We start from the raw sequence: 18,021 nt of genomic DNA, 5'->3' as shown, positions 1-18,021 counted from the left end.
GCCTCTTTTGCAAGACTATAACAGAAGATTTACGTTTATCTGGCCTTAGCTTTTACACAGAGCCAAGCAATGCACAATCGTGCAGCACTGCATCCCACTGCCAGATAATTTGATGCATGACATGTCAGTGTCATAGTCTAGTGTGCCATATAAAATACTCGTTGGACAGCAACACAAAGGGAGAAGTTTCGGGCTGGGTTAAGTTACAACTTACACCTTCCTTCTACAGGCAGTACAGCATTCCCTTACATAGATTTTGCACTGCCTTTGTTACTACTTTTGGTATTACCTTTGTGCCACCTCAAACCCCCATTCCCCACTCCACCCCACTTACCCCACACATCAGCTCAGCACCATTTATTAGAGATAGACCGATGTGTTTTTTTTCAAGGCCAATACAATACCGATTATTAGTAATCAAGGACGCCGATAATCAAAATTTGGAGCCGATATTAATTTTCACTGAAAGGGAATATATTGGCATCAAAAATTTCAAAAGTACAAACTCCAGCTCTTTTTTTTTTTAAGCATATGTTTATTAAACATTTAGGGTTCGTAAAATATTTGGGTTTAATTTAAAAAAAATCTTAGTCATTAGTCAATAGACGCCTTTGTTTTACAAATCTAACAAAAAGTTCAGTAATCTTCCAGGGGCAGTAGCATCATGTCTTCAATAGTTAAATAAAAACTCAAGTAAATATCTCCATATTGTTTGCTACAGAAAATTGTTTTTTGTTTTTTTATTAATCTCTCTCTCTCTCTCTCTCTCTCTCTAATATATAGAGTATATATATATATATACGTAGGATTATTCGAAATGGCCGATGCCGATATTCGTCAAAATGCTGAATATCAGTGCCGATAATTGGCCCAGCCAATAATCAGTCTGTCCCCACCGTTTATCCAAAACAGCCACCCAGGGGGAAAAAAAGTGTGACAAATGCCGTCTTCAACACGTAGTGTAAAAGGGCTACACATACACATGCAGTTTCCATGGTAACTGGCAATTGTTGCAGAAGCCACATTGACACAGCTACACACTCTTGCCATCATAGGAAGTCAGCATCAACAGTACAGTAGACCCATTTGTGACTGCCCATCACGTTTGCCTGCATGGCTCATTTCAGGTATTGCAGTCACTTTGCCAACCCTTGACAGAGGTAGTCTTGTTAGGCATGCGGCACATTTCTGTGAGCCGACTGTTGCCTTTACATATGCTTCATATCAAATCCAGATGTACGGGTGTGGTAGTAAAAAATTCATTATCAGCTGAAACCAAACTCTTCCCCTGACTGAGCTGCTGAATTACTGTGCAATGAATAGATTTTGCCAGTACTAACACTTACTTGGGCCGTGTGGCCTCCCTTTGGTACGCTGACATCTGTTAGCCTCACCCTCAAGAATAATATGCTGTCTAGTAGTGGATGGATGGGTGGATTGATGGGACGAATAAGCCTTATCGTTGTTTCCAACCTTTAAGTGCATGCTGCACCAGTTGTGCTTGCAACAGAGGGATTCACACTTCACACGATAGCACAGTCCCACACATCCACACATAAGAACCTGTTGACCCCAACCTTTTCCCACATGCAGACAAAAAGTTGTGCAAATGCAAATAGACACAAAGACACGCAGGATCAGTCCCACACAGAAACTTGAGTCACACTGAGCAGTCACACAAAGGTTCCGTCAGCCATCATGAAGTCACTGTGTAGACATCCAGCCTGAGGCCTTCCAGTACAGGACAGCTACTGAGCCCTCAGGAAAGAAAATGACACGCGTCTTTAGGGATGTCACATATATTGCCGTTGTAAAAGTGCCTCAATAATGAGCTGTTGTGTTTAAAATGTTGAGTTTTTGGGTCAGCTAGTCAGCATGTCATGGCCTGGCTGCTACAGCTATGGCTCCAGACCAGAGCCCTCTCCACTTCCTTGTTAGAGTACACATGCACCCAACTGGCTGCGTCACCCCATCACAAGAAATACACTGGTGTTTGGGTTTGACTGTTCCATGTGACTTAAATGTGCAAGTACTGTGGACAAAATGCCCGGTTGCGCCGGATTACCTAAGGGGTATGTTAATCGCCCGATTAAACAAATTTAACAAATGAGTTGAGCTGGAGGATGTGGCTAAAAAAATTATCACAATATAAGTACTGTATTTCATATCAGTCATCAAGGTTATTTTAGTTAACAAAACTAATGAGATAACTACCGTGAAACTAAAATTGAAAAAGCATTTTTGTCAATGAAACTAAATGAAAATGCTTTAAAAAAAAAGCCTAACTGAAACTACATTTTAGGTTTACAAAACTAATTATAATTAACTAAATTATAGCAATAATGTGCACCAGATGACGTCCCGCCTTGGCAACAGCCTTGCTTGCGACATGAGAGAATTAGAATGCTCAGTGCTATTTTAGGCATATTTGTGACTATTTTTTCATTTTGTTGAGTCATAGACTGTCACGTGGAAACTGTGGTATGCTGACCTTTGAAAAGATACAGTATTTTATCTGTACACTGTCTCTGCACTAGTGTTAATTTTATCCACTATTTTTAAATTTGGCCTCAGTTTTAGTCCAGTTTCAATCACGCTTGTTAGTTTTGTTAGTCAACCACATCCCGTTTTTATTTAGTCCATTTTTTGACAACTATAAATCTACCATTTTAGTCTTCATTTTAGTCCAAAAAACATGATTGTATTCATCTAGTTTTATCAACAAAAACAGTCAACATTTTAGTCTAGTCTTAGTCAGGACAGTCATTTGACCCCTGTATATATTTTTTTAGTCAGCTGATAATGTAGAACATTTAAGATCTAAAACTATTTCACATAAAATTTTCTGTCATTTTTTTGATGAAAAACAACTTCACACACAATTACAGTATATCAACAAGTGGCTATTATTGCTCCATGCTAAGCGCTAGTAAGTTAGCCAGCAATAGTTAGCGGTTGGATTAATATTTTTGTTGGAATGTTGTAGCCGTTGGACTAATGTTACGTTATAACTATAATTTAATTTCTTTTTTTTAACATTTCACAGTCAATCCACCTCCTGTCTGTCCCATGTTTGTGCATGTTGCGCTCACTAGCTACAGATTTGAAAGTGGGTGTCGCTGTGTGTCACAGTGACAGATTAGCAGGCAAGATTTTACAAAATAATATAATTTTCGTCTCGTTTTTGTTCATGAACTAAAATATCCATAGATTTTAGCCCAAGTACAATTTTGTCTCGTCTTCATTAGTCGGCAAAAATGCATACTGCATACTAGTAATAGTTTATTAATGAAGGTTTTAGTCCGGTGAAAAAATGTACATTGACGAAATTATTTTTCTCGCTACAACCAAACATTTCCTTTGGCACAGATTCACTAAACTTGCATTAATTGTGTGTGTTTGTCCATTTTTGTCTTTCAGGAGGCACCAGAGACATCGGATCAGCTTTGACCAGGATGTGCATGAGACATCGCAGCATTGAGGCTAAATTCAAACAGTTCTCCATGTAAGGAATTGAATTTGCGTGTGAATGTGTGTGGCACCTATCTTTGCTCAAGTACCACACTACTGACATTTATTTACATGCCAGCACTGTTTTGGTCAGTGCTTGACTGGAATGTAAGATTGTCTAGCTTTGCATGTACAATCAAGCCTGCCACCACGGAGTATGCCGTAACTCAACACATTTGGTGTTTTTCGACCCCCAATAAACATCTCTGCACATGTGATGTCGCTCAACGCGCCAAGTGTTGATGTCATGTGCTCTTCTGTGCTGGAATGCCCCCTGTAGTGCTGTACTGGTCAAAGGACGATGCATGTTTTAGTGTAGACCCTCACACATGCACACCACATATCTGTCTCCGTTTCACACACACACGCTACCCAGACAAGAGGCTCTAATTTCAGGTGGCATTTCAGCACATTCCTCTTGGATCTCCATAGCAGGGCCCGTGTACATGGGTGGGGGCTCCAATTGACAGACAGACAGAGAGACAGACAGAGAAATGTCTGCAAGTGAGGGTTGCAGTCTAATTTTAGGTGTATGCACTAAGCCTGCAGCTGCCGAGCACTCGCAGCTTTTTAAACACATTCATAAATGCACAAATGTCTCGAGACTCAGTTAGGTAATGATTGACGAATATGACTGCACAAGCTTCTAACATTTTACTGTGACGGTTGGCTATAAACACCGTTGCCCGGTTTCTTGCCTGTTAATGGTTGATAAAAATAGACATCCCCTTTTGATTGTAATTTCTGGAATATACGTCAATAAACTTTACAGAGTAAGGTTGTAACATGAAAATGAAACGTGTCACAGTTTCAATAAAGTACACAAAAATGGAATGCCTGTCAATTTTCTATCATTTTCAGGATCAAATGCGAGTAACTTGTTTTGTTTTATCTACAGGACCTTCCTGGAAGCTTTGATCAACCCCCTACAAGAGCAGATGGAGGAGTGGAAAAGAGGTGTCTACACTTTGGATAAGGACCATGCCAGAGGTAGAACAGTCATAGCTCACTGACATAGTATGCGTGGCCCTGTCGCGATAATTATTTTATTGTCTTATTGTTTGATAAATAAATGGACACAATAGTTTTTTCCCCCAGATCGGATAACTTATCATTTAAATGGGTATTTGTCACACTACTTCGTTCCTTCTTTTGTCAGTCATCTGGCTCACCGCTGTGTGAGGCGGCACACACAGACGGTGCGAAAGAATTTGCGTTCTCGAAGCTGCGTTTTTCGATGGCGGTACGATGACAGAAAGTTGAGCGGAATCAATGGAATCTGTTCCATAGCTTAGCGCCACAGTGGGACTGTTTTGGATTCAAGCCAGATGAGCGCGAAACGACCGGCTAACGTCAACAAGCTGGTATGTCGCATTTGTATGAAGAAAGTCGCGACACGGTGAACCTCAAAGTCCATTTAAAACACAACCATCCAACCCAATATCTTCAGCTGGAAACAAACATGGTGGGACATGAAGAGCTGTCCATTTCCTAACTGCTTAACAGTTATAATCGCTTCACAGATAGTGTTACTGGCTGTATAGCGAATGAGATGCAACTATTAAAAGTGTTTTAAAGGAATGCTGCAAACTTCTGATAGGCAGTACGAATGACCTAAAAACACAAAATCTGCCATTTGCCATTGAGGGACATTTAACTCATTTCCTGCACACACTTTTACTATGTTTGTCTTATCTAGAATATAAGAGAGCTCGGCAGGAGATCAAGAAAAAGTCATCAGACACGCTGAAACTTCAGAAGAAAGCAAAGAAAGGTACAAACACACTTATTTTGCTTTCATCTTAATATTTTAGAAGTAGTATTTTAAAAGTAGGAACACGGTGATGTGTGGAGAAGTACTTTTTCCTGAACGATGACTTGTGCAAATCTGGTACAGCTAAACATTGCCTTACTTGGTAGCTTGCACAAGGCAGGTTTTTTTCTCTCTCTCTTAAGTTCTCTTGGCTCAGGTACCCACGTAAAAAAAAAATGTGCTGCAGAAAGTAATTGATGACATTTCCCTCCACTTTGTTTTGGGATATTTATAATTTAACATTTTTAAACTGTGTGTTAAACTGTACAACTTGTAAAGAAGAGATTGTAGTTATTGCTTGTTGTTCTGCACAGCAAGTTACAGTAAATTAAACATACAGTACTGACTGACCACAATTGAGACACTTCCAAAAGAAAGGTATCATTCTTTCAGTTGTTCTCACGTGGTTCTGATAAACATCCTTCTCTTCCTGGAGCTGATATTTTGAGTAAGTTAGTCAGTGTCAATGCATAGGTAGATGTTTGTAATGCTTTGCAAAGACTGTTCCATTGTAAAGAAGACATCAAAATGAGCTGATACGGTATATCGGTTGGCTAGATGCTACCGATTTAGGAGCCATATTCTTTTTTTTTTCTTCTTTTTTTTAACCTATTAAAAAATCCCAAACCGTTCACCTAAACCGAACACTTCCAGCCAGAGTCATATCCTAGGTAACTGAGACCCAGTGTCTTCTCTTTAAATGCGTCTTCCTCTGCCTCCTTTCCTTTGTTTTCTCACGGCTTTTCTCATTCAAGCTGTGCGGTTACACAGCATGTAGAATTAAACCTCAGACTCTCCACTTTCCGTGGCTTCCAGGCTCCGTATTGGTAAGCACAAAAAGTGAATGTGTTTCTAGCAGGCTGAGAGCAGAAAAGACGTCAACGTCCACCTATCTTTAAATCAGATTATGATACTTTGCACTAATGTGCAGTTCTCATGGTTTTTGTCAACATACAGACTAAGCAACATAAACATTGTCTTTCTAGTAGTTTGGGATACAATGGATGAGCCACAACACCAAAACAGCCATTAATACAATAATAATAATAGCTGCCCATAACAGTGGTTAGCTGTAACCTCAACTCTTAAGACAAGACTAAACTATAGTCGGTGTATGTACACAAGGTTGTAACAAACAGCCCATGACTGTGGCTTAATGTAATCACTGGTCATGTGCAACTTAGAGAGGTTAATCGTGTGTGAGTGCATGTCAATCGCGTGTGAATGTATGTGAAATCACATGTACATACACAGGCAGTATGCCAGTTCAGTTCCCACTGCTTTCTTGTTAGCTAAATTATTCACAAGTGAAAACTTGTAAGAATTTGTTGATAATTATTATTGTGGTTAACAGTTCATACAACTTGACAAGAAATAAATGTAAAAAGTTATCAGTCAGTGTGTTGTGTGATGTTTTTGTTTTTTTTATGGAGGCTAGCGTGTTCATTGGGTAGAGCTTACACAGATGAGTGATGCAGGGAGTGTGTTAAAGTCTGTTGGCTGTGACTGAGGTATTGCATATGACCATGTGCATTCATCTGTGTGTGCATACAATCTTTTGTATCCCTTCACTGATTTCTCTATGAACAATATTTCAATGTCAGTTGAAATATATTAAAAAGGTAAATATAGGTCTGATAGAGAAATGAAAGCTCTGTGCATGTGGTCTCTTCAAAGAACCGCATTGTATTAATCATGTATGGCTAATGTTGACTACATAGCTGCAGGGGGAAAACAATGTTAAACTTGCCCCAGCCTGAATGATTCATTTCTTGATGCAAAGGAAGTCAAATTATATACGCACAAACACACCAAATACGACTCAACACCTTTAGCTAACAGACATAAAATAGATTGAAGCATGTTAATATCTATTTAAAGGTAAAGTCAAGTCAAAAAATGATCTTTCCAATATTCTATGCACCTACATTAGTCAAAAAAATCATGTAATCGTTAACATGATCAACGTAGCCCATGCGCGCGCGCACACACATACATGCCCACACACACACACACACATGTACACACACAAAGGCCACCTACAGTATGTGCAATATTCACTACAGTAAAAACATAAGCACATCTTACACCAAGTTGTTTTTTTGTTAACTTGATGCTCCTTGTTAACAGCATTTTTTTTCCCCGTCACCTGTTTAGTTTTTTTAAATACCGTATTTTTGTAACTATGAGTCACACTTCTTTTTCATAGTTTGGCTGGTCATGTGACTTATACTCAGGTGCGACTTATATTTTAAAACAATATATACGGTATTTTAAAAAACAAACTAGGTGACAGAGGGAAAAAATGCTGTTTACAAGAGGCATCAAGTTAACAAAAAACAACTTTTTGTAAGATGTGATGTGTTTTTACTGTAGTGAATACACCAAAAAAATCACCGTTCCCTAATCGTGTTGACAGCAGCAAATATTTAACTATTGGATTTGAAACTTCTGCTTCTAACCACAAATGTTTTTTCTTTTTACTTTAAAATGGCTTACCTAAATGTGAAAGTGGCAGTAAGGCACCAAAGTATTTTCAAACCACCAAAAGCAAGTAGAGCAAGGGATGGAAGAAGAAGAAAAAGAAGTAGTCGTGGCAACTAATGTGTGATGGAAAGAGCTAGCTCGCTAAATTAGCAATTCGGTATCCGTCACCACTAGGATTTATTATTATAAAGGCGCAATAACCACAAAAGATTACACCTTTGGCCACAATGCGACACATTCAAGTTAAGGTAAGCCATTTTAAACTAAAAAGAAAAACCTTTCCGTAGTTGGAAGTGGAAAAGTTTCGAATCCAACAGGGACTCTTTTGCTGCTGTCAAAATGATTGGTCAACAAGGATGTTGTGTCTCTGTATCTGTATTCGTAAAATACATTTGCCGTAAAAACACGACTTACAGTACAGTTCAACTTATATATATATATATGTGTGTGTGTATATATATATATATATATATATGTGTGTGTATATATATATATATATATATATTTTTTTCTTCATGATGCATTTTGTGTCTAGTATGACTTTTACTCTCAAGCAACTTATAGTCCAAAAAATATGGCAATGGGTGCTTGTTATTTATTTTGTCCTCATAATATTGTATATTCTTACTCGCTGCTGTAACCAGTGAATTTCTTCACTTTGGGATCGACACTCTAAAGTCTTCATCGTCTTCTCTTTCTTCTCTCCATCTGCATTTTTATTTTTGTGTTTTATGTGGCAGGTCGTGGCGATATCCTGCCCCAGTTGGACTGTGCGATGCAGGATGTCAACGACAAATACATTCTTTTGGAAGAAATTGAGAAAGAGGCCCTGAGGAAAGCACTAATAGAGGAGAGACAAAGATTCTGCTCTTTCGTAGCAATGCTGCGGCCTGTTGTGGTATGTAGTAAGTTGTAGCGTTAACATCGACTATAGGTTTTTGTACACACATTTGCATAACATGGACAACTCTTGCTTGTGTCACGACTTATTATGATGGCTGACTGCTGACTCTGCTCTGCTTCGAATGATTCTTACAGGATGAGGAGATTTCAATTTTGGGAGAGGTAACCCATCTCCAGGCCATCTCTGATGACCTCAAATCACTGACCTCTGATCCCCACAAGCTACCCCCTGCCAGTGAACAAGTAATTGAGTTTTTTTTATTTATATAATCTCTTTCAAATGGTACACCATATGTACAATTTTAATCCTGATTGCTCCTCTCAGGTGATCTTGGATCTGAAAGGTTCAGACTATAGTTGGTCATACCAAACTCCACCCTCTTCCCCTAGCACCAATACGTCCAGGAAGTCCAGCGTGTGCAGGTAAAAACACAATGTAAACACAACAACAAAAATAGGACATCATTCTTAAATTAGGTGTAGTACATTTATCTGCAAACATCTTTGTTGTGCCCTCTAGTGGTGGATATTTGCTGCAACTTATGTTATTAATGGTTCACTGTGTACATTGGTGACAGAAGGAGAAAACATGTCACATGTGAAATTAACATCGGGAGTGACTGCTGTGTGGCTCATCGAGCAAGCTACTTTGAAACAGCATGTAGTTTTGCATTCTGTATTTAATTAATCAAATTAAATTAATTTCTTCAACAATACTGTGCTCATGACTGAACCCATGTTTGAAGCTGGTGCAAAGTGAGTGAGTGTTGATCAGGTTTACCAATGCTATGCCACATGTGATCTAATACACACAATCAAATTATAACAAATTATTTGTGATCTATGCTTCCAAACTCCAAGCCACTATCAGCATGCAGAAATGCTCATCACGGGTGGGGGGGGAAAAAAGTCCACTAGTGCTAATGCTTTTTCACCAATTAATATGATATGATAATGTCAACATTAGGCGATTGCCGCAGTGTAGTACGGACACACAACAAACACCCTTTGGGCAGTTTAAGAGCGTATGGGCCAGGTGAGTTGAACAGTGGATGATTTTAGACTAGCCAAAAGTTGTTAAAGGAAAGGAATTGGCCTCACTGATCCAATACCTTTTGGTACATCATGATGGTCTGTGTTAACGATTTTCTACTCTGTTTCCTCCACACACTCCAATTCCCTGCCTTCCTCATTTCCTCTTTTTCTCGACTCCTTATGCAAATTCCATTTTTTTTATTCGCCTCTTTGGCTGCCCTTGGTTCTTCGCTCTTCCTGTCAACGTCCCTTCCTTCCCCTTTCACCCGTCACAGTAGTCTGAACAGTGTTAACAGTAGTGACTCCAGGGGCTCAAGCGGCTCTCACTCTCACTCTCATTCTCCTTCCTCCTCTTCTTCCTCCTCTTCCTCACACCACCTCTTCCACCACCATCAACCTCGCCAACGGTGCCGCAGCTCCACGCTGTCCCAGCAGGCCCCGGCTCGACTCTCCAGCATCTCCTCCCACGACTCTGGCTTCGTCTCCTCATCGCATGACCAGTGCACATCCTCCAAGTCGTCGTCGCCAATGCCGGCCAAAAGCAAGGTGAGGAGATCTCATATGTACAGTATGTGAGATGTTGTCTGATTAACAATCTAAGTGGGGGATCTAGACGTTAATTCTCTACCTAATGAGCAATAACTAACGTGACTGTGGCGAGGTTATTATAGCTCGACTGCACAGGAAATTTGTGCTTCTATTGTAGCCCAGGGCAAAGCAGGTCATTCCTGTACTACTATAAAGCAGTCCACCGCTGTGAGAAAATGTGGTTTGGAAAGGCTCAAGCATCCTGAGTTAATATCTTTACCAAATGTGCATCTTACACACAGTAGGCTGGGTGCACTTTTATTGCGGATCTCATTCTTGAGATACAGTAAAAAAAAAAAAAAAAAAACATCCCAACATAACTGCCTTTAATTTGAATGCACTCCCTGCTGCACCTTCTCCACCGCCTGTATGGTCACATGACTGCACATCCGACTAACTGCTGAGATCTATAGAAAAGTTGCCTGTGCTATCTAACATACTGCTTGTCTGGCTGTCTTTGCCATTCTGTCCGTCTGTTTGTGTTTGTCGTCTTGTGCCACCTTTTGCCCCGCGTGCTGCTGCTTTGCTCGCTGTCCCAGCCTTGTGCCAGTTCCAGCTCCTCTGATGTGTCAGAGTATGAGCAACTTCACAGTGACCTGAGCAGGGACCCCCCTTCTCTAGCAGCAGCTGCTCTGCATACTCTTGAAAAGGTGAAACACTCATCCACTGTTACATAGAGAGTCAGTTACCTGCATCCTTGCCTGCAACCTGCATCGTACTAAAACCTCATACTTGGCTACACATGACGTCAACATGGCTGTTTTCCCTCACATGACAATAAAATTCTGACGGGATAAAGGAAAGGCTGGTATGTCATAAATAAGGACTCCAACTCCAATGTCATTTCCATTATTTGTCTTTTCAGTTAAACCATTTATTTTCTTTTAGCTGTTCTTCATTATGTTGTGCCATTTTACAGAGCCCAAGGTGATACGGAAGAAGAAAAACTACCGTATGTGCTCCCTCGCAAAAAAAAAACACACATTTATTTTTCGTTTTTCAAAGTTTTTGTGAGGGAATGCAAAGAATACTTTGGAAAACACTTTGTTTTTCTCTCCTTCCATGTCACCTTGAGGGGCTCTGTGCCATTTTGATATACAGAGTGGGTGAAAGGTAACTTGGCATTAAAAATTTGTAATAACATTCCTTCGTTTCATGTATTGAAAGAAATTATATATGTTCACCTCTAATGTCTTAATTTGCCCAATCGATCAATGATGTCACTTATGTGTTACACAAAATAAGACATCACATTATATTTAATGTTTATTAGCATTTTTTGAAGGATTTTTTATTCCCCCGTGCATTTAAATTGACGTCAATTATATGTGTGTGTGTTTTCTGAAGAAAAAAAAAAACAAGATTAACCTCTTTAAAAATATATATAGATGTGGACAGTGGGTTTTTGCTATTCTTGGGCTGGGCCAGTCCCTATCCCCTGTGAAGGGTGGCGGTCGACTGAAGAGTAGATATAAAAGTTATTTAAATAGATATATTGATTGCTTCATCTTCTTATTAAATTGGTGGTTAGTTATCGTTCTTTTCTTTTTTTTCATACTCGATCGCTTAACTGATAGGCTGAAAAATCCTGATTATATAAAGCCTACTAAAATGCAATTTGAAATTTCAAATTACTAGTTACATTTCATCCACAATGTAGTTCTCCCATCTAAAGGGATACTTGACTCATTGAGCCATTTTCAACAGCAAAAAGTTATTATTTTGTCCAGAATGAATTTGGTAACTTCATTATTTTTCATGTACAATTAATACCTTTAAATACTATTTTTTCCACTTGCTGTCGATTGAAGATGACATCACCTGTCAAGTAACTGAGCCATGATTGGTCAGTTACCTGACAGGTGATGTCATCTTCAGTCGACAGCAAGTGGAAAAAAATAGTTTTTAGTTATTAATTGTACAAGAAATATAACAAAGTTATCAAATTCATTCTCTGGACAAAATATAATTTTTTTTCCTGCTGAAAATGGCTCAACGAGTCAAGTAACCCTTTAATGTGCTGTTTGGTCTTTTGCTTTTATTTTATACCATTTATCATTTCAGTCAATCATCCCATTGTTTGTTTCTGTTGTCTCGTTTTGTTCTAATCCACCAACATACACAAGCAGCTGTCCAACGGCTTTGACCACTACAGCCCAGCCAACTCCCCTACCAATGGTGGGAGTTTGAGCTCTGGCTCCAGCACAGCCTTCCCCTTCTTCCCTCCATCCTCCTCTTCCTCCTCCTGCCCGACACGATCATGGTCACGTCCCGCATCAGCACTCCTGCCAGACTTCCCTCACAACTGCCCGATGGGCTCTCCCATGATGCCTTCCTCTCGTGTTCCCAGCTGGAAGGTTTGTCTTGAAGATGTTTTGGGGTCTGATCAACATGCTATGCAAAAGAAAAACAAGAAAAAAGAACTGCTGCTGTCCAGTGTTTATAATTAATGTTTTATCTTGGCCGAAATTAAAATATGTGTTTCTTTTCAGGACTGGGCAAAGCCAGGGCCATATGACCAGCCCATGGTTAATACATTGCGAAAGAAAAAGGACAAGGGGCCTCCAGTTGTAATGGACAGTAATGGTGCTACAAGCAGGGAAAGCGGCGCAGCGCAAAGCCTTTCGACCGCTACTCCGGTTCGAGCTGAGATGCAAACGCCTCAAAAGGTGTTAGTGGAGGAAAGGAACAGGACTGCATCAGTCAAGGTTACTTTTCCATATCTCTTTGCCTTCTCATGTCACCATACCTCACCTTGAGTGAATTGTACTGAGTCTCCTCCTCATGACTTTAGCCTAGCGAGCTTGAGGCCCATGATGTGCTGGCTCTGGCCTTATCGAGAGACCTGGAACTGGACACCCAGAGGTCCAACCGGGACTCGATCCAGTGCTCCAGTGGATACAACACTCAGACCAATACACCCTGTTGCTCTGAGGACACGATACCCTCACAAGGTAACACAAAGAAATCACCACCATTTTTACAGGGGAAGTAAACCCAAACATTTTCTTTACAATAATATGTTCGATGCAGCCACACTAATCTAAACGCGGCATTCTGATTAATGTTGCGTTTGCAAGCTGAGCCGTGATTGGTCGTTACCGGAGCCCTGAGCAACCGTGATGTCATTTTCGGTCGACAGAAAGTGGCAAAAGGGATAAAAATTGGTGGATTTTATTTCTGCTTTATTCATGATTCACAAATGCAATAGTAATCAGAGGACCTTGTTTCGTAGACTAGTTGGGCTGTGTAAAGAAAATTTGGGGTTTGACTTACCCTTTAAAGATGAGATTTGTCAGTACATTAACTTCTTGTTTTTTTTCCCTCTCCAGTGTCCGATTTTGACTATTTTTCAATGACCGAGGAACAGGACCCTGAGCAACAGCAGTCCGAATTTGACAAGTCCTCCACCATCCCCAGAAACAGTGACATCGGCCAGTCGTACCGACGCATGTTTCAGACCAAGCGGCCCGCCTCCACCGCTGGTCTGCCCAGCACACATGCTCCTCACCCTGTGCAGGGGGGCTACCCCAACGGAACCTGTCCCTCAACTCCCACTCACTCTTATACATCTTCTGGGCCTTATCCAACTACTCCACCAGGTAGGTACACATCGCACGTATACACTCAAATATTTGGCTCAAAAAAAGACCGACCCAACTTTTTGGGTTATTCAAAATGTTGGGTCAAAATGTATAACCTACATAACAGGAAAATTTAGTTTTATTCCGGTTATTTGTTGCAGTTTTTTTTGTTGTTGTTGTCGGGGGGTGATTTATTTCATTTTTCCGTGGACCTTCACTTTAATAGCATGTCACTCTAATAACACTGGGTCAAAAATAGTCCAAGTTGGGTCAAAAGGGGGCAGACAACTTTTTGTGCTGTTTATTTTGGCCCAAATTTTTGGGTTTAACGATCAACCCTTAAAACAACCCAATTTTGGGGGGGTTATTTCATTTACATGTGTATCTACGTTGGGTCAAAACAAAAACAAACTGGGTCAAACATGGACCAAAACTGCTTTTTTTTTTTTTTACCCAAAAAGTTGGGTCAAAATGAAAAACCCACAAAAAATTTTGTTTTTTTACAAAACAAACCCAAAACATGGTTGTCACATGTTCTTTTAAGTGTAGTGGTATCTTGATTTATGGTTTCATAAAGTTCCGTGACCAATCTTGTAACTCAGTTTACTTGTAAATCAAATCCATTTTTTTGCATTGAAATGAATTTCAAGTGCGAGTGTTCACATTTTGTGTGTGTTTGACTCATTGTGTAATTTAATAACCAACTGATAGCTAAAAGGCAACCGTGGCTCTCCTTGCCTACATGTGAGAGCATCACAGTATCTTAATTGCTCCATTTGTTTTTCCATTTAACTCGAGCAACTTATCTGAAGTTTGCTTGTAATTAAATTTTTGGCTTGGAACACATAAAAAAATTAAGAGCTGGCTCATAACTGTAACACTTTTTTTTTTTTTTTTTACCTTTTGTAGGCATGTGTCTTGTATATCTTGTGTATACCTTCTGTTCTTATATCTGGAGCTGTCTTAAGACATTTCTTATTGTGATATCCTATCTTTTGTGATTCTGTCCCTATAGGTTGTTCAAATCAGGGCTTTTATTCTGGATACCATAATGTCTCTGGCACCTATTCTACAGGCCATGGTCCAGTTATTGTCACACCAGGTGTTGCCACAATCCGCCGCACCCCTTCCTCCAAACCTTCCACCCGCCGCTCAGGCTCAGTTGTAGGCACAGGTCCCATTCCTATCCGCACACCGGTAGTCCCAGTCAAAATTCCAACAGTTCCCAACATGCCAGGAGTGGTAAACGGGGGCCGGGGCGCAGAGGAGATCGGAGGGAGTCCAGATTGTCCCACATTTCCACGAGGCGACAATGTTGGAACGTCGTCTGTGGTGTCTTGGAGCGGTCAGGCTTCGAGCAATCCACCCACCGTCCCGCTGGCCAACCAACTGGCCCTGCAGCACCCTCACAGTGAGCGAGGAGAAACCGAGACAGGGGAGGAGGCAGATGGCAACATGTTGGTGGCCATCCGCAACGGAGTCAAGCTCAAGAGGACCCGCACTAATGACCGCTCAGCACCTCGGATCGCGTGATCATGACCACACGCAGTGACATCACGATTTTATTCAATAAAGTTCTTTTTAGACTGGATGTACCGGACATAAGGAAACAAGGCAAGTGATGGAGTGCAATATCCAGTGGAAGGGAGGAATGGGTTGTGATGATCACCATTCAGTTGTGTTCAGACCATTGTGAACTTCAAGGACATTCAAGCAGCTGCACACAAGCTGTGCTCCTCCCTCCTCTGTGCTTTCACTCATTCACAGCACCACTGTGGACCCGCCTGAGGTGGAGTGCAGCATGAAGTGGTTGCTGCTTTTTTGTTTGGATTCACCAGTATTTGTATTTCTTGATATATGTCCATGTTGCCAAAAAAAGTGTATTGCTGCTTTTCACAATCTTCTGCTCCTGCACAGTGCCTGACGCTTACGGCATCTTCTCTTTCAACAAGAATGCGTACTAGGAGCACAGTGTTGTCCTTAACATTATACAGTAAGTTGTGTAGATGCTTATTGACTTTAGGCATCTCTCCACAAAAGATGATTCGATACGTTTCTCGTTATATGGGGTATGATAGGATTCAAAGATGCAACGATTTTAAAATGTAATGATTAGATTCCGTTCAATAAATCAAAACCGATCTTCTGTTTCAAATTGTAGTTTTTTTTACACCCCTAATAGACTTTTTTTTCCTTTTTTTTTTTAATAACATTTTTTTTTTAGAAGTCATTAGCACTGCCTCACACTGCGGAGTTATTCACGAATAAATATTACTAATACTATGTTTAAAAAAATATGTATAATGTTTAACACTTTAATATTTCTATGGGAGTCTTTCTTTAAGTTTAGCTGAGAACTTTATAAGAAAGTGTTTCTTTCGCAACAATGTGTATCTTTTATTCTGTGGGCAAGCTCAGCCTTTGGTGTTGGAAATGTCCTATCGGTGGCGACATGGAAATGCATCTACTGCAAAATTGTTTTATTTAAGAAATACTGTCGTTTTCTTTTTACAGGACGTTAAGACGTCGAAGCAACATGATGCTTGATGTCAAACTTTGTGTGTGTTTGCGTTTCAGTTAAAGCACTGTGCGATCATGGTGACTGCATTTGAGGCTTGTAAATATTATTTAGCTGTACAAGCATTTTAATTTATTTGTTCTTTATTTTGCAACGTGTCCTAAGTTTATATCATCATAACAGGGGTATTCGCACCCATGCTATCTGACTTTTCTGGCTTTTTTGTTTGTTTGTGTCTGACTGTAGTGCCACTGCCACAAACTTTGGGTCTATTATTTCACACCTACATTTACATTATAACCTACATTTTGTCAGAGCTGGCTGGTTAGAAAGAAAAAAAAATGTGAATTTCGCTGGCCTGACGCAGCCATGTTGGCTTTGTAATGAAGACACTTCATCATTATAATTATTGATGATATGGAGATACACTTAGTGCAGTTTTCCCAAATGTCTAGCCCACAATGTTTCATTTAAACCTGCCATAACCAAAAATACTCTCATTTTAGCCGTCCACTTGTATATAATGTGTATCATCCTAGGTCATATTTCCTTGACTATCCTACAGCAGAAGTTATTATATATTATATCAGTTGCTTATTTTCTGTATCCTGTGATTTAAGAAGTTTATACTGTATGTTCTGAGGATTGAAAAGTCAAGTTGTTTTAGTTGTTCAGGTTTAGAATTTCACACATTGTGTTTGATATATCTATCCGTCTACACAGTTCAGCCGGCAATTTTTTCCCAAAAGTACAGCGTTAGTTATTCTTTTGTGCAATGACAATGTCAGCAATATAATAGAATAAAAAAATATAAATGTGCTTTGACTCTTTGTACATTGAGTTACCTCTCAAATTAGGACAACTTTTGATTTCTGTGGTTTCCTGTCACATTACAAAGACATGCATGTTAGGACTACATTATTCATGGGCGTGAATGTAAGTATGAATTGTTCTTTGTTTTAATAGTAGGCTCGCCCTACCTTGGGATGGGAACAGTCACGCATATTATACAAGATTTTGTCCACTAGGGGTCAGTGTTGCCTGTGCTTTTTAAGACTACTTGGAAGATTTATAAGGTGAGTAATGCCCTTTCACATCAGTCGGCTAAAACCACTCATCTAATCAATAATTGTGTATAAAAACAATCAAGCAAGTCTTATAAACAAATCGACTTATAAACGACGCTTTGGCTTCATGTTAACTCATATAGACAGAATGCTTCATGCCTGTGGTGGAAAAAAGTACTAATGCTGCTGCATAGCTTTCCACTCAGTCATTTTTTTTTCTTAGTGTGGAATTCTGCCTGGTGTGACTGTGTGAGCACATCACGTGTGTATTAGAGGCAGGAATGTGTTCACGCCTAACCATGCTTATACTGTATTTAAATTAATTCACTATGTTGGAATATTTTACTTGTAATTATCGACGTGGTCCCTGACTGTTTATAAAAAAATAATCCCTTTTGTATTTTAGATCATTGGACATAAAAATGACAAAATATCTTGTTTTTCAGTCCGATTCTTTCTATGAACAGTTAAACAGTGCAGATGGTGTTCAATGTCGATTTCCCCTAGTACTTAACA

General features: G+C 39.8%; 1 protein-coding gene across 4 annotated transcripts in view; it reads left to right on the top strand.

Annotated features, from left to right (window-relative positions):
• LOC144058039 (protein MTSS 1-like) overlaps positions 1–17,257 on the top strand; it is a 37,952-nt gene extending 20,695 nt beyond the window's left edge. Inside the window, exons 4-16 of one of the 4 annotated variants that reach the window (XM_077576236.1) lie at positions 3,421–3,505; positions 4,409–4,500; positions 5,210–5,284; positions 8,551–8,708; positions 8,849–8,956; positions 9,039–9,136; positions 10,165–10,294; positions 10,876–10,986; positions 12,466–12,693; positions 12,829–13,044; positions 13,131–13,290; positions 13,669–13,938; positions 14,936–17,257. In XM_077576236.1, coding sequence (XP_077432362.1) covers positions 3,421–3,505; positions 4,409–4,500; positions 5,210–5,284; positions 8,551–8,708; positions 8,849–8,956; positions 9,039–9,136; positions 10,165–10,294; positions 10,876–10,986; positions 12,466–12,693; positions 12,829–13,044; positions 13,131–13,290; positions 13,669–13,938; positions 14,936–15,453 — 2,249 coding nt within the window. In that variant the 3' untranslated portion in view covers positions 15,454–17,257. Of the gene's footprint in view, positions 1–3,420; positions 3,506–4,408; positions 4,501–5,209; positions 5,285–8,550; positions 8,709–8,848; positions 8,957–9,038; positions 9,137–10,023; positions 10,295–10,875; positions 10,987–12,465; positions 12,694–12,828; positions 13,045–13,130; positions 13,291–13,668; positions 13,939–14,935 lie in introns of all 4 variants that reach the window. The other 3 variants (XM_077576234.1, XM_077576235.1, XM_077576238.1) reach the window with 3 other exon arrangements.
• Positions 17,258–18,021: the final 764 nt, after the last annotated feature.

Source organism: Vanacampus margaritifer, chromosome 9 (genome assembly GCF_051991255.1).
Source record: "Vanacampus margaritifer isolate UIUO_Vmar chromosome 9, RoL_Vmar_1.0, whole genome shotgun sequence".
NCBI classification, from domain to species: domain Eukaryota; kingdom Metazoa; phylum Chordata; class Actinopteri; order Syngnathiformes; family Syngnathidae; genus Vanacampus; species Vanacampus margaritifer.
The sequence above is the reverse complement of the archived record's forward strand: the minus strand, read 5'-3'. Positions and strand labels throughout refer to the sequence as shown.